At 48.1% G+C, this 27775-nt stretch overlaps 1 protein-coding gene across 1 annotated transcript; it reads right to left on the bottom strand.

Moving 5' to 3' along the window:
- Nucleotides 1-1740: 1740 nt before the first annotated feature.
- On the bottom strand, nt 1741-27396 carry LOC308645573 (vomeronasal type-2 receptor 116-like; the record flags this gene model as incomplete). The annotated part of the gene is made up of 8 exons (XM_081287778.1): nt 1741-1862; nt 8398-9276; nt 11438-11561; nt 12782-13009; nt 14653-15459; nt 16575-16866; nt 24182-24261; nt 27352-27396. 8 exons carry the CDS (start codon nt 27394-27396, stop codon nt 1741-1743), a joined length of 2577 nt encoding a protein of 858 aa, XP_081143904.1.
- Nucleotides 27397-27775: the final 379 nt, after the last annotated feature.

Here is a 27775-nt window from a genome sequence, read left to right as displayed (position 1 = left end):
CCCTTAGGCTCTTTACTTGACTTTGAATTAAGTATTTTGATTCCCTTGTTCTCTCTATAAACTTGTTGCAATCACACACAACCTGTGTATATGTGTGCTAACGATGAAGTCATTAATGCCTCACATGCTCTTTTTTTCCAAGGGGTGGCTAAACCAGAATTAAACCCTGGGGCACTTGACCACTGAGCCACACCCCAGCCATTTTTATTTTTCATTTTGAGTCAAGGTCTCACCTACTTGCTGAGGCTTAAACTGCTGAGGATTTAAATTTCTGCCTCAGCCTCCCAAGCTGCTGGGATTAAAGGCACAGTCACCACACCCAGCTTTACATACATAATACAAACACTTTCACCACCTACCCCCAAATGCCCTTACCTAGACACTTCCCACTCTGTCTCACCCTTGGCTTTTGTATACCGTTGTCAGGCATTTTAACTCTACAGAGCTTTTGATTTCTGTGAGGCATTTCTGATATTGTCCCATAAAACAGTGTTCATTTGTAATTATCTGTATATCATCCTTTCTGATCCTCTTCATTCCTTCCTGTCTTTATCTGGAATTATTTTCCTTTGAACCGAAGAACTCACTCTAGATTGTGCTTCATTCCTACACACACAACCTATTAGGTTAATCTCATTCCCCTGTTCTTCCCCTTTCCTCCTCCTGCACCCTCTCCCTAATCCCCTCTAGATTTGGGTGGGTTTTGTTCTTTGTTTGAGTTGAACCCAGAGCCTCATGCATTCTGGGAAATCACTCTACCACTGAGCTACTTACTCCCTAGTCTCCCACTTTTTTCTAATTCGAGGCCGCTAACAACAAAATTATTCGGGTTAACTTTTCTTCAGGTAACTGTATTTGGGGGCAACATTCCTGCTCGGTAGACACTTCTGTTCTGATGAGATTGCTTTTAGCATTTTTAAAATGGCCCTCCAGCCAGTCTTGGTGTGGGCTTACAATCCCACAACTTGGGAGGCTGAGTCAGAAGGATCTCAAGTTTGAGGACAACCTCAGCAACTTAGCAAGACCCTGGCTGGGAGGTAGCTCAGTGGTACAGCATCCCTGGGTTCAATTGCCAGAGCTAGACACACCATGGATTGTTATCCATTTTATTTTAAATGTTTACCAATAATGCTTATCAAAAATCTTTCTAATTCTCAGTCTGGGGATACAGCTGGGTTGGTAGAGTGCTTGCCTCACGTGCACAAGGCAATGGGTTCAATCCCCAGCACCACAAAAAGAAAAAAGAAAATCTTTCTCGTTCTCCTTGGTTTTTAGACCTTGATAGAGTCCATTACTGCTTCCTCTGTTTCCCTTGCGTCTGGGATGTGGCGGTGACTGTGTTGATGTCTTGTTTCCAGCTGCAGCCTGCTTGTACATTTTCATTTCTGATATCCATTCTTCCCCCAAGTTCCCTCTACTCCCTTTCCGTCATATCCCACCGGGTTAGCAGTCACTCCATCCTGAGTCTCTCCAGTGTTGTTTACTGTAGTATATTTGTTGTTACACTGCCTTCCAATGTAGTAGTCCAGCCTCAGGCTGGGTTCAATCTTTTAAAAATTCACGGCGAGATACTATTATACACATATCAGTTTTGTGAAAATTAAAAAAAATAAATAAAAACAGCAATCCCAAATGCTGAGAAGGTTCCAGAATGATCAGATCATTCTTATAAAGCTAATGAGAGTTTAAATTAGTAAAAAACCACCTTGAAAACTGCTTGGCAGTATCTATGAAAGTGGGTCACAGGTCCACCGGGCTCCCTGCACCGTGTGCTTGCTCCAGTTCAGCCACGGTGTGTAACAGCCCTGGGCTGTAAGTGAAATCGTGCTTATCAGGAAGAGAATGGACAAGTCCGGTGGTATCTGCAACAGGAAGAACCCACACAGCAAGAATTCACCAACAGCACTGCCACATCACTAGGAGGAACCTCACAACCCGGTATCGATGCACACGTGGCCATGGGATCCCGTGCACATAGAAAAGGGCAAGGCAGATCCATGGGCTACTACAGGACAGGGCGTCCATGTTGGAGGCGGGACAGGGTGGCAGGAAAACACCTCTGGTAAAGCCGATATTCTGCTCATGGATTCAGGGTAGGGCACAGGAGAGTGGGCAGCGTGTGAACATTTATGATGGGCTACATGTTTGGTGGTGGTGTTTTGTTTTGTTTACTTCTCCACAAATTATATTTCAGTAATAATATGGGGAAGAAAAGACAGGTAGAAATACATAATCGGATGGACATTGTGCCACAATCACTATTCGAGAACAAAATCACCTGGGAGCCGTGATGCTGTATTTGTTAAAATATTCCATCCCTGCATTTAATTAGGAAGGAGAGTAGAAAAGTTTTAGATTTCTACCCACAAGGAAGAAATTGTACTTAACTTTTAGAAGTGGGAAGAGTCAGTGAAGATGAATTTTACATTTGATTGAACGAACTTGTCTTTCTGGGCTTTTGTATGGAACGCTCATCTACATGAATCAGATGACCAAATGTGTCGGAATTCCCATGCCCTGAAGACTCCCACGTCCGCATTCAGTTCTGCAAAGGCTGAGAGCGTTCCCCACTTTGGTTGAACCCAGGGCCTCATGCAGGCTGAGCAAGTGCACTCCCATGGAGCTACACCCCCAGCCGGTGCCCAGAGCATTTTTAAAACTGCCAAATAGTATTTTGTAGGAGGCCTTTGATTTAGACTGGGTACAACATGCCAAAGGAACATAGAGTTCGATCCTAGTACCTGAGCTTCGGCTGGTTCGGAAGGCCCGTAGAAAGGTGTCAACAACTAGTCAAGCTGTCACCCACTGAGGGACTGACCACACTGCAGCCATCCAGTTTTCTATGCCTTCCTTCTTTCACAGAAACGCTGTTGGACCCCACAGTTGGCTGCAGTCCTCAGAACCTGCCCTGGTCCTGGAAGCTGCCTAATCTCTAATCTGTCTTGTTTTGCTTCGCTTCAATAGACCAATGAGATCTAGTAGAGTTTAAGAAATTTTCATGGGGGCAACTGGGGATTGAGTCCATAGGCAAACGCTCTATCACTGAGCTACATCCCCAGTCCTTTTTTTTTTTTTTTTAATTTTTGAGGCAGGATGTCACTGTGACCCAGACTGGTCTCCAACTTGGGATCCTCCTGCCTCAGCCTCCCAAGCAGCTGAGATTACAGGTGAGTGCCACCACACCCAACCATGAATTTTCCTTTTAAGAATGCCTATGTTTAGAGGCTGGGGCTGTAGCTCAGTGGTGGAGTGCTCGCCTCACATGCCTGATGTACCAGGTTCGATCCTCAGCACCACATAAAAAAAAAAAAGAGAGAGATATGTGTCCATCTACAACTAAGAAAAATTTTCAAAAAAAAAAAAAAAAGAATGTCTGTGTTGAAACTTTTCACTTCCACAGGTGGCTTTATACTTCCTGAGCGATATTTTAAATTAGTACCCATTTTAGTAGTTTGATGTAAATGAAGTGAGATTTAAAAATACATAAAGAAGGTTATAAAATGCACCGAGCCCTTCCTGTCTGTGCATATTGCTCCACCGAGTCAATCAACTGTCTATGGAAAATCTTCAGGGAAAAAGTTGCATCTGTATTGAACATGCTATATAGAATTTTTTTGATACACTGTATCATTTAGGAAATAAGGACAACAGTTGTACACAGCATTTACATTGTATGAAGTATTATAAGTCATCTCTAATGACTTTAAAGTATGTGGGAAATGTGTGTGAGTTATGTGAAAATACCTCAGCATCTTAAATAAGGGGCTTGAGCATGGGTGGATTTGGGTATTCATGGGGTCTTGGGGCCAATTTCTGGTGGATAGCAACATACGACTGTACTTCCCAGACACTGACCCTTTACCTGTGCAGGTAACTGTGAGCTTAATAGCCTGAGACTGCTGCATGGACAGTGGCCCCACCTGAGCTGACTGAGCCATCCCTGGGGTGATCCACCCACCCTGCTCGAACACCCTTCTCCAATACATGCCTAGCAGCCTCTCCATCTCCAGCCCATCCTCCCATCCTCCACGAGGCAAATATTTTTGGTTGAAGATAATCAATAAAAACTCTAAAGCTAAGGCCGGGCACAGTGGTGCACACCTGTGACCCCAGCAGCTCAGGAGCCTGAGGTAGGAGGATCACAAGTTCAAAGCCAGCCTCGGCAATTTAGAGAGGCTGCTAAACAACTCAGTGAGACCCTGTCTCTAAATTAAATGCAAAACAGGGCTGGGGATGTGGTTCAGTGGTCGAGTGCCCCAAGTTCAATTCCCTGGTTCAAAAAAAAAAAAAAAAACACTTAAACTGGGATCATTCCCTTCTCAACTTCACATCTTCCAACTAAGGCTTAATATTCAAGGGGAAAAATGAAACTTTTTTTCCTTACCTGCATGAGCCTGGTTAGTCTTTACACAGTGCTCAGCAGAGCGTCAGAAGTGTCATGAGGTAACCCCGGGGTGGAGGGTGGGAGGCTGTGCCTGCGCCAGGGAGAAGAGGGCAAGAGAGGACTTCTTTCCTGCGACTGGTGGGCACTCGGGAGCCCGCCCTGCAGGGACTCCCCACAGGATGCTGGCACAGGAAGGGTGGAGAAACTCCTGACCTGCTCCTGATGACCTGGGGACTTGCAGTGTGCCGGCAAGGTCCAGGAACCAGCAAGGGCTGGTGGCAACGTCACCAGAAGCCCACTTACCCAGGAGGGTTACTGGGTACGACCTTTGCCGTTCACAGGTCCAGGTGCCTGAGCTCCAAGCCTGGTCTCAGCTCCTCTTCCCTCCAGGAACCCCCAGTGCCTGAGTGTGAATCCTTTCATACTAGGAGCGGATTCAGGTGGAACCCAGGAATCCAGAGGTCTCACCTGACATTGTTTAACTTTAATTGGGATTAAGGCCCAAAAATCTAATTGTTCTCTACAAGGTGACTTTAACGGCTCTCTGCCTGATTAGAATCACCAGGAGTTTTAGAACTACCTATGAGCGTGTCCACCCCCACAAATCCTGATCCCACTGGCGCCAGGTTACATTTTGTGTTACCAAACCCCAGTCTAGAAGTTCATCCCATGGAAAATCCAACATCCAAGAGACAAATGTTGGGGAGAAGGAAAAGTTTCACTCAGTGGTCAAAGAATGGAGAAGTGGAGCCAGGAAGAGGGCACATGCCTGTAATCCCAGCGGCTCAGGAGGCTGAGGCAGGAGGATTGCTTTAAAGCCAGCCTCTGCAACAGAGAGGCACTAAGCAACTCAGTGAGACCCTGTCTCCAAATAAAACACAGAATAGGGCAGGGGGTGTGGCTCAGCGGTGGAGTGCCCCGGTATACCAAAAAAGAAGGAGAAGTGGAAACCCGTCATCTCAATCAACTTTATTTGCTGATCGCCCCTCAATGAGGGGCGAAGCACCACAGGAGATGGAGGTGCTGTCAATGAGGGGTGATCAGCCAATAAAGGGGAAGAGCATTCATGTCTCTTCTGGGAATAGGCAGAGAACTTCCAGAAACTCTGCACCACCCAAACTCCTTCCCTGGCCTGCATTTTCAGTCAGCACAGCGGGTATTTGTCCTTAGCAAGGACCAGAGAGGAGAGCAAGACTAGGCAAGGCTAGTGAAGTCAGCCCGTGTTATAAGTTTGGACAAAACGTTTCTCAAATGATTGACACATCTACAGGCAGAGCTGACTACAGATCCCTCCTCTAGCTGGTAGCTGTAGGCTTGGACCTTGACTGACATGAAAGACCTGGGCAGATGGCAAACCTGGACGTATCCCAAAGTGCTTCAGAATGACTGAGGGAGGGGCTAAGAGAGCAGGATGCTGTCTTTTGGGGGGATAGAACCCAGGGGCATTCTACCACTGAGCCCCATCCCCGGGCCTTTTTCACTGTTTTTATTTTGCCATGAGCACTCCCTAGGTTGCTGAGGCTGGCCTTGAACTTGTGAGCGCCTGCCTCAGCCTCTTGAGTCACTGGTATTCCAGAACTCCAGGTTTTTCTAACGTAAATCAGGAAGGAGAAATTTTCTATCATTCTAGGGTTCCTCAAGCTTTGACGCACATAAGAATAACATGGTAGAATCTTACGATGTTTTTATCAGTGCATTGTAACTATACATAACCGTGGGGCTGGCTGTGACACATCTATATACACACATCAACTCCCTTGTAAATCGCACTGGTCACCCTGGAATCACCTTTATGAATTTCAAACATTCTCATCTCAGGATGGTTTGGGGTGCCACGCCATTTAGGGTAACTCCAGCTGTAGCCTCAGGATGTGGGAAAGGGACATCCTCATACACTGCTGGTGTGGTAATCTACTCATGCATCCAGTGGGGGAAACACTGGGTGTTTCTTCAAAAGCTAGAATTGACATATGACCCAGCCATCCCACCCCTTAGTGCAAGCCCAAAAGAACTGAAAACACACGCCCAAACCAATCCTTGTGCACAAATGTTCAGAGCTTCTAATCATAAAAACCAGAAGGTAGAAAGAACCCAAACTCCCATCTGTAGATGAATGGGGAAAACAGCCTGTGATATACCCACAGAATGGAATGTTATCTAGTCATAAAAAAGGAATCAAAGGTACCGGGTCATCTTTAAAGAAAGGGGAACAGTAAAGCACCATGCCCCTTTCTGTTCCCCAGAACCTAGCCAAGCCCAGGGAACAGAGGAGCAGGCTGGGCAGGAAGTGCAGTAGGTGTCTTCTTGAGGGCCCTGGCTGTCTCTCAAGCACACTGGGACCAGGACAAGGGAATGTCATCTGCAGAAAGGTGCTTAGGGCCGCTGCTCCCTGGGACGCGGCTCATCCAAGCAGACTGAGTGCATGATGCTCACCACGCCCCTGCGTCCACGCCCAAGGGAGAAGCGACTGGGGCAGAGCGAGGGAAAGGACACGCACCACTCGCGCAGTCGCTGCTGCTGGGAAAATCTCCTTGAGGGTCAGGTGGCTCGGCTTGGCAAAGCACCACGGGGAATGGAGGTGCTCTCTTCTCCCCATTGCAGTCTCTGATCTCCTGCAAGCCTCCCGTGTTTCCTGTGCTGTCTGCGGCTCTCTCTTCAGCCTTTCATCAACCTACCACTGGACGGGCACAGCTGGGCTCGGCCACGAGATGATGCGCCCTTGTGCGTGAACCTAAGACCTAATGTTAAGTGAAAGATGGCAGACACAGAGAGCGGCCCACTGACCGGAACCGTCCGGAGCAGGTAAATCCATACCTGACCCTGCAAGGGGATTGTGGTTACAGACCCAGATCAGGGGATTTGCAAGCAATGACTTAATGGGTGAGGAGTCTGATGATAAGGCAGTGGAAACATTTTGAAGCTACCCAGAGCCGACCCTAGCACACCCTTATGAAGGCGCATGTTCAATGAATGTAGGTGTCATCGGTGCCAGTCATTGGTCACATTCAAATGGGTTCACACTCACTATAAGAATTTCACCTCAAAAAATCATTGTCTTCGAGGGAGAATCTGGAAAGAGAAAACCTTGGCAAAGGCAAAACCAAAATGCAGTAAATTGCTACAACACATGATTTTAGAATCAGTTTTATGTATAGATTAACATGACACATGCATGTGATAAAGGCAGAGTTTCAAAACATTTGGACAATGATTATTTAACAAGGGCTCCAGGGAAACAGAGTCTACTCAGGTAACAACATTGAACTTGACTGTTAGCTCTGTATTCAGGAAAAATTTCCAAGTACGTAGTGATGCTAACAGCAACAAACTCTAAGTGAGTCACAGGCAAACAGACCATAAAGTGGGTGTAATTCAGATGCCTTACGAAAATACAAATATCTAGTGACCATCGATTAATAAATAAAATATAAGTTAACATAATATGCACATTTTCAGAGACCATCATTGAAAGGAAAGTGACCACAACACTCGGAGTGACCAAGAGATCTTTATTGCAGCAGTGCAAAAGAGGAGAAAGAGAGAGAGAGCAAGAGAGAGGGGCCCAGCAGGAGGGATCTTTATAGCCCAAATCTAATGGGGCCCCTGGGTCTGCAAGCTGCCTTGTTGGCACAAGGGGGGTTGAGTGTTCAGACTTGAGTGGGGGGGGTTCAGTGCTCAGACTTGACGCAAACAGGTGATAAAGGACCAGACAGAGGGGTGTTTGAGTGCGTGGGTTATCCTGCAGCTAACATTTATTCAGCCTGCCCTGCAGACAACATAGTTCAGCCTGTCCTGCACCTAACAATCATAATTTGATAGAGTATTCACGTTTGCAAAGTAGCTAAGGTTAGTTTTACACAATGACTTTTTAAACAGTCAGTTTCACTTATCTATGACACTAGGATGTAAACTCAGGGCAGTTTGTGGTTCAAAATCCTAAAAATATGCTAGAGACTCATGAGATAAAACCTTAGAATGCCGATTTCCCTTAGCACCTCTTTTATCTTTCAAACCTTTCAGAGAGTTCTCATCAGGTCTCTTGAGAATTATGTAGCACTTGGGGGCAAAGATGCAGCCCAGGAGCCCTGCACTGGAGGCCAGGATGGAGAAGGCCTCCACGGCCACCATGGCCTTGCCCTTGGTGCTGTGGTACACAGGGAGGAAGGTGAGCCAGACACTGCAGAACCCCAGCATGCTGAAGGTCAGGAACTTGGCTTCATTGAAGGTGTCAGGCAGGTTCCTGGCCAGGAAGGCCACCGTGAAGGTCCCCAGGGCCAGGGAGCCCAGGTATCCCAGGGCACAGTAGAAGGCAGTGACTGAGCCCTTGTTGCACGTGATGATGATGTGGCCATGTTCAGAGTGTGTGTCTGTGTCCACAAAGGGAGGAGAGGTCCCCAGCCAGACTCCACAGAGAGTCAGCTGGATGAGGGAGCAGCTGGGAATGATGAAGTTAGGTGCCCCTGACACCAGCCACCGCCTCATCCTTCTCCCTGGGACAGTGACCTTGAAGGCCAGAATCACAGTGACAGTTTTGGCCAGGACCGTGGAAACTGCCACAGTGAACACCAGTCCAAATGTGGTCTCCTGCAGGATGCAGGTGGCTGTGCTGGGACGGCCAATGAAGAGCAGAGAGCAGAGAAAACAGAAGGTGAGGGAGATGAGCAGGATGTAGCTGAGAGCCCTGTTGTTGGTCTTGACTATGGGGGTGTCTCTGTGCTTCACAAAGACCCCAAGGACAGCAGCTGTGAGTGCAGAGAAGCAGAGAGCCGTGCAGGCCAGAGTCATGCCCAAGGGGGCTTCATAGGCCAGGAATGTCACCACCTTGGGGAGGCAGCGGTTCCCCTCACTGTTAGGGTGCTCGTGTGCGGGACACTGGACACACTGCTCTGCATCTGGGGAAAAAGCAAAGAAAGGTTCAGTGTTTCTTTTCCACAACGTCTTCATTGTTGCCATGTTGAAGAAAATGTCACCTGGGCACCATCACTGTGAGTACAGACTGCCTGCACTGTCACGCAGAGGCACACCAGAGTGGCCGCTACATTCCTGAGCAGGGAGAACGCTTCCAGCTGCAGCGGAGACCAAACCCACTCCCACAGGACCTTCAGCAGGTGGCCGGTGTCTCTGGGTTTCTCATGCGGCACAGTGAGGTCCGCAAGGCTGTGACTTCCCCCCACCCGCTATCTGGCAGAACAAGTCTTTCCTCATCCCACGTTTTCATTTTTCGGTGACTATTCTTGTTAATATTTCCATATAAATATTAAAAACAGATTCAAATTGAAAACATTTGAATGGGATTTAAATAATTAACCTCTAAGTTATAGGTATTTCGATCAGTTTTTAAGAATAGATTGTATTTTGGGGAGTCTCCATTTATCTACATCTGGAAGTCTGGTTAGTTAGCCTTTCTTTAAAGTGGCGGGTCACAAATACTGAGAGCTGCACATACCCTCGTGTCCCCAATGCAACCGCTCAGCTCTGCTTCTGTAGCAGAGGCAGTTGTGGACCAGGGAACCTTAATGGGCACGTCTATGTTTCAATTAAATTTTGTTTGTGCAGGCAGTGGTTTGCCTCGCCTGTACTCATGCAACAGACAAGATTCTGAAGTCATTTAGAGTGGTGCTGGGGATTGAGCCTGGGGCCTCGTGCATGCAAGGAAAGAGCTCTCCCAACTGAGCTAGATCCCCAGCCCTGCACATCTTTCTCTTAAGATCCTTATTCCTAGCTGGGTGCTGAGAAGCTGAGACAAGAGAATGGTGAGTTCAAAACCAGCCTCAGCAACTTAGTGAGGCCCTAAGCAACTCAGTGAGACCCTGTCTCAAAATAAAATACAGAAAGGGCTGAGGATGTGGCTCAATGGTTAAGCACCCCTGGGTTCAACCCCTGGTACCAAAAGAAAAGATCTCATTCCTCTTCACAGAGTGAACAGGGGCTCCTGGTTTCTGTCTCAGAGACGTGCTTGGCACACAGAAGTGTGGGTATATTGTATTATGGACCCTGTGTTTTGTGCTCTCTTTTTTTTTCCGTTATTTTGTTCATTTATTTTTATGTGGTGCTGAGGATCGAACCCCGTGCCTCACATGTGCTAGGCGAGCGCTCTACCCCTGAGCTACAGCCCCAGCCCTGCATTCTCTTATTTTTCTTTTTGTTCTACGCACTGTTTGGTGTTTCAAATCTTTCTCAAACAGGGAGATTGTTCTTTTGTTAACTTAAACACACCTGAAGATAACTGCCCAATGACTCAAGCCAAATGACTACTGCTGCTGATATGATGGGAATCACCCGGGGCTGTCAGAAATCTCAATCCTTACATTTACTCTTTATATTTTGAAAAATGGAGGCCGTTTTAACTATCCCTTTAACTTGTGCTCGACAACAACGCATTTTGTTTTGATATATAAATCCTTAAATTTATATCTTGGGTAAAGACGACTTTGAGGGACACTGGATTATGCCTTTTATTAAAATATTCTGTCCTCATAACAAGTTAACATGTTCCTTTACCTTATCATATTATAATATTCCAAAGGTTAGGGTCTTGTATTAAGTACGTGTACTTAATACCTCATATGGTGTTGAGGACCACGGTCCAAAATGTAATCAGGTGTTTCCATGACAACTCACGCTGACCTGCTGTGTATTCATCATCTGGATATGGAACACGCCAGAGTCTTCCCCTCGATGTGTGGTTTCACCCCTTCAATCACCCACACCCTGAGGATTTGACATCTTACATGTCACAGGTAGACGTTAGCGGGCATACCTGGAGGTCTCAGATTGAGACTGCAACGCTAGACAGTCAACAAAGGTGACCACTGAGTCAGTTTCACAGTGAGCACCACCTGTCAAGAGCCTAGGCATCAAATGGACATACTGATCGTGTGCGTGTGCAGATAGGGATGATGAATCCCACTGATGATTGAGAATAAATAAATGGATATATTGAAAGCTTGAGTGGTGCACTATGACCCCAAGAGGACGCCAATCCTTTGGGGTTTTTTTTTTTACTGAGAAATAGAGACGTGAGCTATCCTAGGGCAGCCCCACATCTTCTACCTGTCTGATTGGAAATGTGTCCCTCTGGGCAAAACACACAAGCAAAGCAGCAGACGGGCCTTCCTTCCTGGGGGATCTTCCTGAATCCCGGGGGACAGCTCTGGCTGCACACAGATAGAGGAGTCTGAGGGAAAAGACAGCACCCATCACGACTCTGCACATTATCAGCAGCTTTAAGAGAACGTCACGATCTCTCCTCCTAAGAAAGGACTTTGACCTTGGATAGAGGACCGTCACTACACCTCTGAGCACCACCGTCCTGACGCCCAGACATCTAGTTATCATGGCTGGCTGACACCCTTGCTTCTCACCACAGGACCAGCTTTGGTGTGCACATCACCAGCCACACTTCCTGGGTTTCCTCTCTTCCTGTTGAACCTCAGCATCCAAGATCTTTCAGTGCAGTTTTCTGTGTGGTCCTATGGACTTGTGTGCCTGAAAATATTCTCCTACGCCCTCACACTCTCAGTTGGTGCTTTGATTTGAATATGAACGGCATCCCCAAAAGGTCCCTAAGTTAAGGGACTTGTCCCCGGGTGGCGCTGTTGGGAGGTACTGGAACCATTAAGAGGCAGAGCCTAGTGGGCGGTTTCCTGTATCCCAGCTACTCCAGCAACTCCATGAGGCTGGGGGCGGGGGGAGCGGGGGCGGATCACAAGTTCAAGGCCAGCCTGAGCAACTTAGTGAGACCCTGTTTCAAAATGAAAAAATAAAAATAAAAAAGGGCTGGGGATGTAGCTCAATGGTGGAACACCCCTGAGTTCAATTCCTAATACCACAACCAAAAAAAAAAAGTGCAAAACACGATTATTATATAAATCATTTACAAAATTGCCTAAGTGTGTCCAATTGTGAAAAGCTGACATGAAGTCTTATCAGTGCTGGAACAGATGCTGAGTATAAAGACTGAATAGCACCCAAAATTCTAAAGAAAATGGAAATGATCCCTCCCAAGAGGTGAATGGTGTAGTAATCCACAATCGTGTTTATAGTGCATCAAAACATAATAAGGTTTCTGACCACCCATGACTAGGAGTTTCAGGATAGGTGGAGGAATATTTTTGGTATTTGTGTATCTGTATTTTTATCTTTATCTCTGCTCATCAACTTGGTTCAATTTTATCACCGCTGCATGGATAGATATACCCAAACTTTAACTGCTTCTACAAACTTTTCTTCCTGTAGGTGCTAGTTCAGAATCTGCCAAAGCAAGATCACAGATCACAGAGTACAAGGTGAGTGGGGAAGGGTGAGTTTAGTGCCAGGTTAAAGGTCACGGTCAGGCTCATCTCAGGGCCCCATCCAGATCCCTCCCATGTACCCAACACTGAACTGGGATCGTACCTCTGTGAATCCAATAGGCCATTCTATCATCTCCTCACTGATGACCAAGCCTTGACCCAGTGGACTCCTGGGGACAAACTCTCCTACTTTAACCAGCAGCCCAAGACCAGCAGGGAAATTCACAGCGTTGTGGATGTCATACTGGGCCATCTGGCTGCTCTTCTCATCCAGGGAGATGTGGTCCCCAGCGCTGTTGGTAAACCGGATGTTCTTCAGGAACGGATGCAGCTGCAGGAGGCAGAGTTGGACATGAGGAGTGTTCGGGTTAGAGGTGAACGGTGCCCATGGGCCACACCGTCCTGCTTTTCCACCCCCTGCTCTTGGGGATTCCCCCTCCAGAGGCTCAGGGCTGCTTGGGTGGCCACCATCCCCAGGGTGAAGTGGAAAGTCTTCTGCTTCCTGGAAAGGGGTTGGGAGTGCCGGAATCCCATCAGAACTGTCCCTGGATGCTGCCCTCAGTGGCCTGGGTGGGCTCTGTAGAACCCTGACCAGGGGAGTCTGTCTGGGGCCTCTTCAAAGCCAATCCTTGTACTTTGAAAAGGGCACAGCAGGGACCGAATCACTTAGCACCCTGGCTGTGCTTATGGCCCTGGGGCATGTATATGTCACCACTCCTCAAATTGCAAAGATCAGACAGGTGCGACTTGGCATATCAGTTACACTTCAGGCTTTAAAGGGCACAACACCAGTTGTTTTCTGTCCATGCTTTCTGACTTTTTTAGGTGAGAATGAAATTGTCTTGTGACATTGCAGGAAGCCCTATATGCTCCAAAATTAAAAAATCAAAACCCCGGATTCTAATGAAGTTGTTGATAGAGAGCTAACCATGGAATCTCTAGGCCCCGTGGCACTGTGCTGCGGGAAATAATTAATCTCTCATGGCTTAAAAAACTATTGTTGAATTCTCCAGTTACTTAAAGTTGAAGCATTGTAAAGAATTCATAATCACATCTTTGGAGCCCATCTTGACAAAGCCACCTACTCTTCTAAACATCAACTCAAAATAAGCCCAAAATGGCATATCAAATATTATCATTGTTAGTAAAAAGATAGAAATTCGATGGTGAACTGAATTTTCTGATGTTGATTTTTATATACACATATCTGCCTTTGCCTACATACTAAATTTATTTGACATTTTTCTACAAATATGATTAATGAGTTTGCCTATCGTGCATGAGAATAGAAGTTTATAAATGTATTCCATCCATGGGTCATGGGTTCAGATGAGCCCCAGCTAAAATCCAGACAAATCCACATCAAATCCTGGGGAGGAGGCCTGAGCTTATGTCCATCATCAGTGACCTCATATTTTAACATGGGTCCCTGTTCCCATGATTATTGCAGGTTTTAGCAGAACGTCTAAAAACAATTTATTTCCGAGAGTCATCTTAGATATTACATTTGAAATGGGTAGAACTTATCTTTTATTTTCAAAAACAGTATTTCATGGAGGGCTTGGGCAATACATGTACAAGATGATGGAAGGGATACCTAGAATCAGATATGGTCATATGGTCAGTCCAGATTTTCCGACATTTGATCTACACGGAAAAGTGTAGATCTCAATGGTTTTTTACCTACGTTTTGTCATCAGCTGCATTTGGATATTTGACAGCACTTCATCCTAAAATAGAAAAATGTTTTTCTGATTCCATTTTCTAATAGCTTGAAATACAAACTCCTAGTAGCAGAATTATCCCCATATAGATAACACAGATGTACCTACAACCAGTGTGAAGAGAGCACACTCCATTTGGCCTGATCCTGCTGAACTTGAGATGAAAACGTGGTTGTGATACACCTTAGTAAAGCACCTGCAGGTGGCACCAGGGCTCAGGGCTCACCCGGCTTCTGAGGGGGGATTTTACCTGCCAGGGATGCAGCTGAGGCTGATCTGCATCTTCTGAAGATCCTATTTCAATTTTCTCCAAAAGAATTTTATGGAGGACGTGGGCCAGCGCATACACAGCATTATAAACAAAGTAGCTGGAGTCAGACAAGGTCATGATGTCCATATTTCCTGGCATGAACTCTAAGGAAGTGTTTGGTCTGCACTCTCCAAACTTTTCACAGATCCACCCAGCAGGTGAGCAATCAAAAGAATAAGCCCACAGTTTGCTGAAGTAAAAGTCCTCCGGGTAGTGGGAAGGATTCACTGTCTGGAGGAAGTGTCTGAAGCCAGGGATTTCCCCCTTGTGAGGTGAGAAGGAGAAGCCCCCATGGAAAGAGTGCAGCATGTGGTTCATCTCGTGCAGGACGATCTCCTGCTTGGCTGCCATGATCCACACCTTCCCTGTGGTTAAAAAGAAGTCTGCTGCCATGTCCACGGTGACGAGGCTCCCTGCTTCACCGTGGAGTATGTGCACGTTTGCAGAGGAGACTCTGATCCTACTCAGGAAGGTGATATCCCCTGTCCCATACATTATCTTAGTGACAGGGAGCTTTTCTGTTAAGGCCACACAGATACCATTCTTTACCATCTCTGCTCTCAGATCCCTCAGGAACTGCTCTCCCTTCAAATCATCAGATATGAAGAGCGCCACCCACGTCCAGCCAAAGTGCAGCAATAAGGAGACCATCGCATGGGCCAGAGAGCTGTCCTTGGGTGCCATCTGATAGAGCGATGGAAACTGGTCTTTATCACTCAGCATGGGATCAAAAGGTCCGTACATGACCTGAATAAGCAAAAAAAAGATATGATTCTGAGTTTATGGGGACTTGGGGGTGTCTCTCCAGGTGAGGGGGCAAGAAAGGTCTGTATACGAGAGGCAGAGGGAGAGACTGCTGTAGAGATTACCCACTTCTCTCATTCTGGGGGCACAGAGCACCGTGTTTCCAGTGCTGTCACCTTGAGGGAAGAACATGTGAAATCCACCTGTGCTTTCATCTCCTGCAGCAGGAAATAAAGAACTCTGGATGAAGCATGACCCAGGTGGTGTGTGTGCCTCATCCTTGACCCCAGCAGACAATACTGCATGTAAACTCAGGGAAAGAAAGAAACCTTCACTACATGGGTCTCCTGGTACTTTGGACTTAATTTATGAACACGACAACTGACATCATCTTAAAGATGGCTTCCCTATCCTCTTTGATTTTATAAAATTTAATTCTCCCAGAACAGGATTCTCCAAAGCTAGTGCCTGTGACTGGCGGTAATGCCTCCTCGTGGCTACTTGTGTTGGATGGGTCCCCGGGCCAGGCCTGAGGTGTGGAGACTGGTAAGTGCACGGTTCCCTGGGAGTGCTCACAAGAGATCTGCATGGGTGGAGGTGAGCAAGGCAGGCTGGGCAGAGGGAGCGGGTGACCACATGGGTATAACAGCCGCAGCCAGCCCTTGGGATCCCTGGAACTGTGGTGGCCCTCGGTGCTGCTCCAAATAGAACCCAGATGCCCAGACGTTACCATCCCCCATGACCGTCATTAGACTCTGGCTGCGCCTGAGACAGCTGTGTCCCAGGATGGGCAGGTTCCGGACTGAGAATATTTCCTAGCAGTCACCTGACTGTGAGCTGCCAGCAGCCAGTGTCCCCAGTGGCTGGGGGATGGAAACAGTAGACCTAGAAAGTAACCTTGGTTGAGACTAAGGTATCCCCAAGAATCTAGGTATCTCCAGCTCCTTCTCCTTCCACTGTGACAATCTCAGAACACAGGGACTCCCCTGGGACTTTCCCACCTGAACCCCCTTGGGGCATAATACGTGCTTGACCTCCACATTTTCCTCTGATCAGAGGTGAGCGGGAGACGCCCAGGAGACCGAAATGTCTCTTTCCAGAATTTACAGCGCGCTTACCTGGGGCGTCTTGTAGAGCTCCAGAAGTGTTCCAATCTGGGCTGAGAACGCCGCCGCTGTCCCTGCAATGACGGCAATGGACTTGCTCTGAGTCTGGCATTTGTAGTTTGGGAGAAACTCGGTGCCTCCAGAGAGCCAGAGCAGAGCCGTCTCCAGGGTCCTGTGGTCACTGTGAAAGGCATTGTAGACGTGGAACCCCAAGGTCAGGTTGGGGAGCAGGTGCAAGTCCCTGTTGATCTCCTCGATGGCAAAGTAGAAAGCCAGCACATACTGGTAGTTCTTCCAGAACCACCTAAGAGGGAGCGGCATTGGAGAGAAAGGTCAAGGCGTGTCATTCAGGCCATTCCCCTGCCTGGTCCAGCAGAAGGAGGTCTCACCCAGGCTTCCTGTGAGAGGTCCTGCCCTGGCACACAGAGCTAGTGTGAGCAAGGTTCCCAGGACTCCGGGAATTTTGCAGGGAACAGAGTGGGGTGAGGTGACATCAGCAGATGACCCTGCTGTCAACTGGACAGACTTGGTTTTGTACAGTCCGTCAGCACAAGACACCGGGCCAGAGCCCACTTCACAGATCAGCCAAAAGCCTTTATTGAGGAATGGAGTCATGGTTCTGGTGGACCCACTCTCTGGGTGGAAAGTGAGCCACCGAACAAAGGAGGGGACTGGGCTTGTCTAGGTTATGGGTGATTTTGTGAGTGCGTCAGTTTGGGTGCTCAGGAATTTGGGTTTGGGGTCGGGGGTCGGTGGCCAGCACCTGGAGAGGATTTGTCTTGGAGGACATTGGTGCTTCCCAGAGACCATCCCTCGAGGCTTGGAGAAGCCCCTTCTCCCCACCAGTGGCCAGTGTCTGAAAAGGTCTACCTTGAAAGAGATGAAAGCCATCAGTGAACGCCTTTCTTTTCACCCCCTCTCCCAGGCCACGCTATCTTGGGGTGTTTCATTTTCTGTTTCCAATGCAGTCCTATAGGTGGGAGGTTCCTGCGAGAGCAAGTTTCACACGGTCAACAAGGAGGAGGTTTTTCCAATGAAGAGTCCAGCGTGGAGGCCGTGTTTCCCCGTGTGTGCGGTCGTCCTGCGCTCAGCGGCTTTGCCTGTGGAACTTGACATTTCCTTCTGTTGTCCCAACAAATGATCTGATTTTGTTTCTTTGCCATGAATCCTTGAAAGAAGTTTAGGGCTCATGGAGAGAACCGTGTGGTTGCGTGTCCAATAGACCTAACCCTCCTGCCACTGAGACCTGCCTGAGGCTTCATATTATTTTTTGGATTATTATAAGTTAAGAACAGTGAATAAAAAAAATTCTTTACTTTTAAATACTTTGTCTGATGTCCTGTGATTTTCCTTGGTGAAGGGAATAGTTCGGTCACGTTTGGTACTATTAACACTGGACATGGGTTTAAAGTTGGCTATTTAAATTCTCTTTTTCCCAACTTCAGACCTGCAAGAGGCTGGGTTCCCAATGCTGCACCAACCAACAGAAGCCTGAAGAGATCATAAGTGTCCACGTCAGATTTGTACGCTCACTGTCCACATGCCACTCAAAGCCCTAAATATGGATTGCTTTATCAGCATCCTTTGCTACTCTTCAGTAATAAAATCTGAAGCACAGAACACAATGGAGAACTCTCTAGCAGGTTTTAATGAGCCTCAAATAATCTCAACAAAAAATAAAAAGAAAAGATTTTTTTTTCTCATTCTACACACAAATCTAGCTGCCACCATTCTACCCAACACAGCATCAAAAAGGAGGAAATGTTAGGATGAGGGAAGACTTATTCCAGAATCCAGAGTCTCCACAACAATCTATGCTGGTACATAAGTTAGAGATAATAACAATCCTACAGATTATGTCGAGCAAATTCAAGAACATACGGCCCTTCCTTCTTATTCTCTGCAACCAGAAGCACCTTGAACCCCAAAGAGACCAAGATATTCAGGTTTTAAAAGAAAGCACATTACAAACTGATCCATGCTACGCCTTGAATAAATCTTAAAAACCTGGCACAAGGCCAGGCGTGGTGGAACATGCCTGTAACCCTGGAGCTCAGGAGGCTGAGACAGGAGGATCACCGGTTTGAAGCCAGCCTCAGCAATTGAGCAAGGCTGTGAGGAACCTAGTGAAACCCTGTCTCAAAAATAAAACATAAAAAGAGCTGGGGAGCGAAGCACAGTGGTACATGCCTAAAATCCCAGTAGCTCAGGAAGCTGAGACAGGAGGATCGCAAGTTCAAAGCCAGCCTTAGCAATGGCCAGACACTAAGCAACTCAGTGAGACCCTGTCTCTAAATAAAATACAAAATAGGGCTGGGGATGTGGCTCAGTGGTTGAATGCCCCTGAATTCAATCCTTGGAACCTAAAAAAAAAAAAAAGGGGAGAGGAGGGTGCTGGGGATGTAGCTCAGTGTTTAGGAGCCCCAGCTTCAGTCCCTGGTACCAAACAACAACAATAACCAAAAAAAGTGGCACAATTTGAATGAAGCCACTCACAAAATATCACAAATTATATGAATCCATTTATACAAAATGTCCAGAATCAGCAAATGGATAAAGACACAAATTAGATTCATGCTGGTGAGGGTTGAGGAGAAGGAGAGAAAACGGAAGCAACTGCAAATGAACATAGAGTTTCCACCTGGGGGGGGGGGTGAAAAGACAAGCAGCCAAGGCTCATGATGAAGCACATCTCTTTGTGCAACAACCAACTGCCCCAGTTATCTTCTCCCAGGATTTAGAAGAGCTTGTTTTAAAAGATGGATAAACAGGTGTTACTCAAGGTCGTAAAAATTGAGCCTCATCCCAAATGCCTAGTATTTTTACATAAACAAGCGTAGGCACCTCTATGTGGAAGGACACTTGGTAGGCACGGAAACAATAAGGGGAAGGTCATTTAGCCACAGGGAAACGTGGTCACGCTCTGTGGTTAGGTATGAGTGAGGCCCAGAGTCTGTGCCCACATTGGAACATCCACAAGTCCAGGAAGAGGAGATTTCAGGGCTTAATGACCATGTGCATGAGGCCAGGCCTCTGGTGGGCAGAACTAGGGGACCAGAAACTTCTCTGGCCAGAGGATGGAAGGCAGAGGGCTAGGTTAGGCCCCCAGTGCTGTGACTGGACTGGGGACGCCCACCCTCTCCCCACACTGGCCTTAGGGACAAGGCAGGTTCTCTCGGAGCCCCTGAGATTAGGACCCGTCCTCTTCCTCACTCCCCGCCTCTCCGACCCTGATGGAATGGAAGCAACCAGTAGCTGCCACCTAACCAGAGAGTCCATCTGCATGAAGCAATGGCCGGAAAATACCCCATTTCAAATTTTGTTTAATAATGGAGAAGGAGACAAAGAAGGAAGGAAATTCAAAACAGCGAGAAGGGACAGACAAAGGTCTTCATCCAGATGAGGAACCGCAAGGCTGGGACCCCACCCCAGAGATCAGCAGCTGCACTCTCCCCTCCCTCCAGTGCAAGGCCACCTGATGAAATGACAGGGGAACTGCTAAGGACAGAGACACCCCAACTAAAGAAATTGCGTTTTGCCTAACCACCATCCGAGGACCAGGACGTGGCAGGTTGAGAGGTTGAAGGTTTTAGAAGCAGACTCGACTCCGCCCAGAGCCCAGGCTGTCTGCTGGGAGCCTCATTAAGCATCTGTGCAGTAGCTCAGTTGCTAGAGACGCAGGCCACACTGTCACAAAAAGCCCAGAAGTTAAGTGGTTTCTGTATTTTTCCTGAAGAAATGACCAAGATGCCATGGATGGGCATGAACCCCTTGGGAAGATGAATTCCTTTCCTCCCTTGGCCTTCGGCCTCAGGGACCAAATGCCTCCCCTCTGAGTGGATTCCGTTAGTTGTGCATCTTTTGTAGGACGTTCAGGTGTTTGGGGGGATGGCCTGTCTATGAGGCACACCTCAACAGTGCCCTTTGCAGCAGTGGGCACCCAGAGTGAGCCCCCGAGTGTAAGAGTGACCGCAGGCCAGGGCTCGGTGTCTAGGACACCTGGAGTCCCACTCCAGGGTCCTGGCATGAGGAGGAATTGAGGTCCCAACAGGATCACTCACTCCAAGAACCCCATCATGGGGATCGGGCCAGTGGAATTCACCCAACAGGTGCAGGTTTCTGTCCTCTGTCTCCCTGGGCGTGGAGAGCAAAAGAGAAAGGAAATGGAAGGGTGCAGGTGCATAGGAGAGAACCGCAGAATCTACCAGCTGCGTTACTCTCATTTGCACACACACTTTTTACAGTTGTCCAAGGGGATCTGAACACACCCAAACACACACACTCAGAACCCCGCAACACATGCCTACAATGTGGAACTGACCTGTGAGGCACTTCATGACCATGTGGCCTGAGCAAAAAACAGAGCCGGGCCAGGGGCGCCTTCCGATTCACGTAGTAAAGGGGGAAGAAGGCACCCAGCAGCAGGTCTCCATCTCTGTGGACACTGGGCTCCAGGTGTTGGAAACACCTCCACAAATCCAGGGCCCCCGGAGCGTGGGAAGGCTGCAGGAGGAGGAGGAGGACCAGCAGGGACAACGGCATGTCAGGGTCTGCTTCACACAGAGGCCGAGCGGAGGGGGAGACGGGCGGGGTGGGGTCCACAGGCTCAGGCCTTGCAAGGAGGGTGGGTGCCTGAGCAGGGCCCCCTGGAGTCCCACGACTGCTCGATGTCCTCCACCTGCAAAAGGAGTGTGTGGACGGGCTTGGGGGTCGGGGCATTCGTAGGGTGTCACGGGCCTGAGGCTGCAGCCTTGGCGTCTCTGTGATCTGCAGTCCTGACTCTCAGTCTTCACTGCTCCCCGACAGTGGCTCTGGGGACCCACAGCCCCGGGGCTCTGCACCTGTTCCCCTCCATCCTGCTGAAAAACACTTTGGAAAAACATGTTTTGGACTCTCCTTCTCCTCCGGCCCCTCTGGTCTCATGACAGCCCAGCGAGGCTTCGGGGACCTCAGAGCATCCTGAGACCGCCTTCTCTGTCCTCGTGTGATCGCGGGGCCAGGGGATTGGCAGAGTGAGGATGTGCTGGCTGGAGCCAAGAAGATGCCTTAGCAAGAAGGGAAGGGCTGACATCCAGGACCCGTGCAACCCGCGGAGGCCACCTTCATCCTGCACTCAACACCGCTCCCAGGTCCACAGTGTGCTCCAGGAAGAAAACGGGTTTCGTGGTTTGCAAAGGAGCAGGCCATGTCCCAGGGAAGCTCCGTGGGTCCCCCGACCCGCCACTGCAGGGTCAAACCTCTCCGCCAGGCGCCTGAGGTGCTGGGCTCTGCCCACGGAGAACCTGGCCCCGGGGTCTTATCATCTCGTGGTTTACCCAGTGCATATCTACTGTTGACACTGTTGAAACATTCCTTACAGAATTTTCTTATTTGTTTTTTAACTTCAGTAATATTTTTTATTTGTTCTAGTTGTACACGACAGTAGGATGCATTTTGACACATCCTACACAAATGAGGTATAACTTCTCATTCTTGGGGTTGTGCATGATGTAGAATCACACCCGTCATGTACTCATAGATACACATGGGGTCATAAATGACCTGTTCACTTTGAATAGCTATGAAACATAACGTTCATGGTCTGCAGCGAGATGTTTCAGGGTGTGTAAATGTGGTGAAAGGACAAAATCACAGGTTTTTATTTTTCATTAGTTCATTTTAGACATATGTAACATTAGGATTCATCTTGCAAAACTACACAAGCGTGGGATGCCATTTGCTCTAATTCAGTCCCCAGTTCGTTCCCTTTCCCTCCCTCCCCCTCCCTCTTCCCTTCCTCTGCTCGACTGATCTTTCTTTTATTTACTTCTAGTTTCTTTATTTAGTGCATATGGACACACCTAGCTGAGAGTCACTCTAGTACATTCACATAAGTACACAGGAAGGTTTGGCCAGATTCCTTCCTCCATCCCTCCCCTCTCCAGCCCCTCCTGCTGCCCCTCAATCCCCTTCCTCTGCTTCACTGATCTCCCTCCCATGTCCATGGATCCCCACACAGACCCTTTTCCCTTACTTTGATCTAGCTTCCAAATACGACAGAAAACACTCCATCCTTGACTTCCTGGGTCTGAACTAAAATCACATACCATGGTGAACTTCACCCTTACGTATATCTATAAAGCACTAATTTTTTAAAACTGCAAATAAATAGGAGGCAGACCAGTAGAGTAGTAAAATTATTTTGTTGATTTAGGTTTCCTCGCATTTCACATTATTTTACAATAATTTTTTTCTATTTCTGCAAAATATGCTACGGGATTTTGATAGAGATTTGCTGTCTGTAGATTGCTTTAAGTCATGGTGACCTATTAGTGATGCCTCACACATGCTAGACAAGCACTTCACCACTGAACCACAACTCCAGCCCCACACAAGTGTTTTTGTTTTTGTTTTTTGTGGTGCTGGGGATCAAACCCAGGGCCTTGTGCATGTGAGGCAAGCACTCTACCCACTGGTCTATATCCCCAGCCCCACTACTGGTTTTTTGAGTATTGATTTTGACTCCAACATCTTGGCTAAATTTTTTTTATTATGGCTGAATAATTCTCCATGCAGGGATAAACAGCACTCCACATTTTATTTATGCCTTCACAAGTTGATAAACACAGCCATACACCAGTGATGATCTTTAGGTCAATGAAAGTCTGCACACACCCCATCGATTCCAAAGGTGACATCACTTAGTGACATCACGTCCGTCTTAGCTTGTGTAAGTACCTCTGTAATGCTCACACATGACAAAATCACTATGACACACTTCTCAGAGCACGTCTTGACAGTTTAGGAGGCTGCACGTCATTTATTCATAGAACAGTGGAGTGAGTTCAATGAGTAACATTAATGGTGACTTTTAACATTTCTACTTGGCCACTCTTCATGTGTCCTGAAGTACACTACAAACACAAGCCTTTGGTGCTTGGTAAAACTGCTACACCAACATGAAAAGAACTTTTGCCATCATGGCACAACTAAAAAGCACACAACATATACTACTTTGATCTTTAGGTGGATACCCATGGATGTTCCAAGATCTTATCCACAAGGCTAGCCTGAACACTCATCTGGTTTTTTTTTTTTTAATGTTTAAAAGAGACTTCTAGAACACTGTATATTAGTCAGGATTCTCTAGAGGAACAGAATAGCAAGATAAGAAGGCTGACTCATAGTGGGGTAGGGAGGGGGAGCATTGGAGGATTAGATGAATTCTAGATAGGGAAGAGGGGTGGGAGGGAAAGGGAGAGGGCAGGGGATTAGCAAGGACAGTGGAATGTGATGGACATCATTATCCAAAGTACATGTATGAAGACTCAAATTGGGTGTCAACCTATTTTATATACAAAGATATGAAGAACTGTGCTATATATGTGTAATAAGAATTGTAATGCAGAAAAAAAAATACATGTATAAAGACATGTAATGTATTACAGATATATAGCACAGTTCTTCATATCTTTGTATATAAAGTATGTTCATTGGCATGAACATACTTTATATATAAATATATGAAAAACTGTGCTATATATGTGTAATAAGAATTGTAATGCATTCCACTCTTGTGTATTTAAAAAAATAAAATCGATAAAAAAAAATAAAACATGGGATTTATTAGGTTGGCTTACATGATCAGAAGCTGGTGGCCCACAATGGCCGACTGCAGGCTGTACAGCTGGGAGAACCAGTAGCTGCCCAGGCCGAGAGGCTGGTGCCCCAGAACAAGAGGGATCCACGGTGCTACCCTAGCCTGAGACCAAAGGCTTCTGGAGAATCCACTTTGGAAGAGTAAAGAAGTGAGAGCCCAGGAGCCTGATCTCCTCCGACAATCACAGCAGCAATCAAGAACATGTTCAAGAAGAATTGAGGGTCTAGGGTTTCGGCTCAGAGGTAGAGAGAGCTTGCCTAACACGTGGGAGGCCCTGGGTTCAATCCTCAGCACCACATAAAAATAAATAAGTGAAATAAAGGTATTGTGTCCAATACAACTAAAAAATAAATATTAATAAAATGAAGAAGAATCAAGCTTGCATCTGCGGCTGCTTCCTTGTTCTTCCAATTTTTATTCCACCCAAGCCATCATCCTATTGGATGGTGCTGCTCATGCTCAGGGAAGGTCTCCATTTCAGTTGGCTACCCCACATGCCAATCATTCCTAGACACACCTTCATTGACACCCCCATAAACCTCTTAATCTTAAGCATCTCTTAATCCAATCAAGTTGGCAATTCAAATTAATCAGTGTAGACGGGGACTACATCAATGTCACAGGACTGCCAAACCCTGAGAGTTGACTTGCACAGGTAGCTTTTAGGTAAAGGACATCTCTCTCACATGGTCCTGAAAACCAACAGGTGTGATGATAGGAGATTCTGAAATCTAACGGCAGGCAGCTGGCTCCAGCAAGTCCCCAGATAAATACTTCCAAACAAGAATCCCACTGAGGACAAAGGACTGAGACTCTGATGCATGGGTGAGCACACACAGGACTCCCACAAAGCCTGCGGGGAGAAAGCCCCATGGTAGTTTCTTCCTTGTTGTTGACACACGCACATGCAGGCTGGGGAAGGGCCCCAGGTGGAATGGCTGACTCAGGAGCACCAGAAGGAGGTGTCCACATGGACAGGAAGGAGCTCTAGGGTCACTAAATACAGGCCAGTGCTTCAGGAGAAATGGGTCTAGGAGACCCAGGTCACGTTTCTGACCCACCGATGTTTAACGTGAATGAAGGTCTACAGAACAGAGGGTCTTTCCAAGCTGTACTCCATGTCATCATTAGCTGAAGTCTTTCTGAGCCTGTTCGACTGGTGACATTCAGCATGATCCCATTCATTGCCTGAAGGTGGAACTTGGTGCTGCAGATTGCTCTGGGAATTGGCCTAGAAGACGATTTGCCCAACTAAGTTATCCCCAAAGTACAGTGAGTTCCGCTCAAAAAAGACACCCCAAAACTAGCAGGTGTTCATGATTCTGAATGGAGCATCTATGATTCTTGGCTAGGACTTGGGGGCTCAGAGTTCACCACCATTGGAAGACATTTCTTTGGGCATTGCTGGCTGACCTGCCATGTGCCCTACTGCACATTCTGGGCCCCTGGCTCAGGGAGGGAGACAGAATTCTGAGGGCAGAACTGGGCAAGGACCACCTTGAAGGTCCAACTAGAATTCAGCTGCAGAGGGTATCTCAAAGAACCAGGCTTGAGCAGCTAAGAGGAGCCAAGAGGGGCTGTGATTCTGTAACAGGTTTGAGGAAGACAATGTTCAGAGAGGAAGGGCAGATCCCAGACACATGGATTGCTGGAAGTCTCATTGGTAACTGGAGGCCTTGAAGACCCTCAGCCTCTTCTTCTGTGTGATGCACACACATTCCCATCTCTCAGAGCACTAACAGATTCATCTTTGGCTTCCATCTCCCAGGTGGTATTCATGCCTGTGAGTCAGAGCCACCAGGCCTGAGCAGGGATCCAGAAATCCCCTGATGACCCCAAGGCATGCTCAGGAGTGACCACAAGGACCACATCGCTGAGTGTGAGCGGTAGGGCTCCTGAGAGGGAAGACCGAAGCTCCCAGGTGCAGCTGGAGTTCTATTTCTGGTTCCAGGGCCACAATGATCATCCAGGTGCTAGAGAGCTCCTGGTCCTCAGGGAGAAAAGCCAGGGGTCATTGTCTCACCAGGGAGGTTCACAAAGGGGGCAAGGGGAGGGAGGATGCTACCAGGAACTTCCCGGGAGCCCCGTGGAGCTCTACAGAGCCAACAAGAAACCTCACTGATGCTGCTACCCACTGGCAGGCTCATGTCCCAGATTTTCCTTGGTGCCTGGAAAAGGGGAATCCACGTCCACCCATCAGCCTGCAAGACCGAGGACCTGGTTCAAGAGACAGATGCACATCACATCCTGGAGTCACCAGCCACGGCTCCTCCCCTGTAGGAAGCTGAGTGAGGAGAGGAGAGTCTCCAGCATGCAGGTTTTCCTTGGGTGTTAAGAAATGACCAGACAAGCCATCTGCAGGACACCTGCCCACAGGTATGGAGAATGCAGCTCCAGACATCCCAAAGAAAACACCTGCTGCTTCATGATGGGACGGACACTGGTCTCCTAGCAGGAGATTCTCAGGGGGAACCAGGGAAACCATCTTACCTCTCCTGGACCCTGGTCACTTTCCACCTTTTGGCACATTTGATTGGGTTCAGGGCCAGCCGTGGGATAGGCCAGTGACCCCCTCAGATCTTGTCCGCAGGAACCCAGTATCCAGACATCCAAGCTGCTCTCATCCTGCCCACACCCTCCCCCAGGGCCCAAGGTCACCTTGTAATCAGCTTAACAGGAGAGCTGCGCCCCTCCCACCTACAACCCACCGGTCCCTGTCCCGGTCCTTATTCCATCCACAGGAAGTTTTGTGGCTTAAGAACAGCACCACTGTAAGAGATGTCGCCACAGGAAGAAGTTGTCTCTTTCCTGGGCTCCCCCACTGGAGTGGAGGGACTTTGCCTTGGGTCGAAGGGCTTTGGAAAAGACTGTGGTGCCAGCAATGCAGCCCAGGTTCGTGCGCAGGTCAGGTAAGACGGCAGAGTTAGGAGGAGAGGGGACAGGGGACTTTCCTCTTCCTTAGACAACAGGTGATGACGTCTTCGATCATATCCCACAGTCCTAGGTCCTGCGGAGAGCCCCTCCACTAGAGTGTGACAAATGGGTCCAACGTGGGACCGCGGTGGGGGGGGGGGGGCACAGAAAACTTCCAACATGGCGCAGTCACTGGACCCCACACCTTCCTCCTCACCTCCGTCTCGGAACACTCACCCTCAGGGCAGCCTGCCTCCTGTCCCCCAGCCACCAACCCCGCATCATCGCTCACCCCCACTCTGCAGAGCCAGGCATCCCCCGAGCACTCCAACCGGGCAGCTCCCCGTGCCTGTGCGCCCTGCGATCAAACAGCTGCGATCATTTGCTTTCCCAGAGAGAGACGGTGTCGTCCCTGAAACTGGCCACGCAAGGGGCGGGGGGCTGGAGAGACCCAGGGAGCGCCTCCAAAAATCCTCCCCAAAGGCGGGTTTTGCTGGGATTGGCTGTCCCGGTATTTAAACAGGCGGGTCCCGCTAGGACCGAGGTCCCACACCAATTCCATCACTAATCCCGTCAAAATCCACCCAAGGGAACCTGTTCCCGGCGCCCTGCCTCCTTCAGGGCTGCATAATAGCCATACTCACTCCCCGACGCCTAGTTA

Source organism: Spermophilus citellus (genome assembly GCF_964194105.1).
Source record: "Spermophilus citellus genome assembly, chromosome: 3".
Taxonomy (NCBI): Eukaryota; Metazoa; Chordata; class Mammalia; order Rodentia; family Sciuridae; genus Spermophilus; species Spermophilus citellus.
Note: the sequence above shows the minus strand (reverse complement) of the source record. Positions and strands in the feature narration are given on the sequence as shown.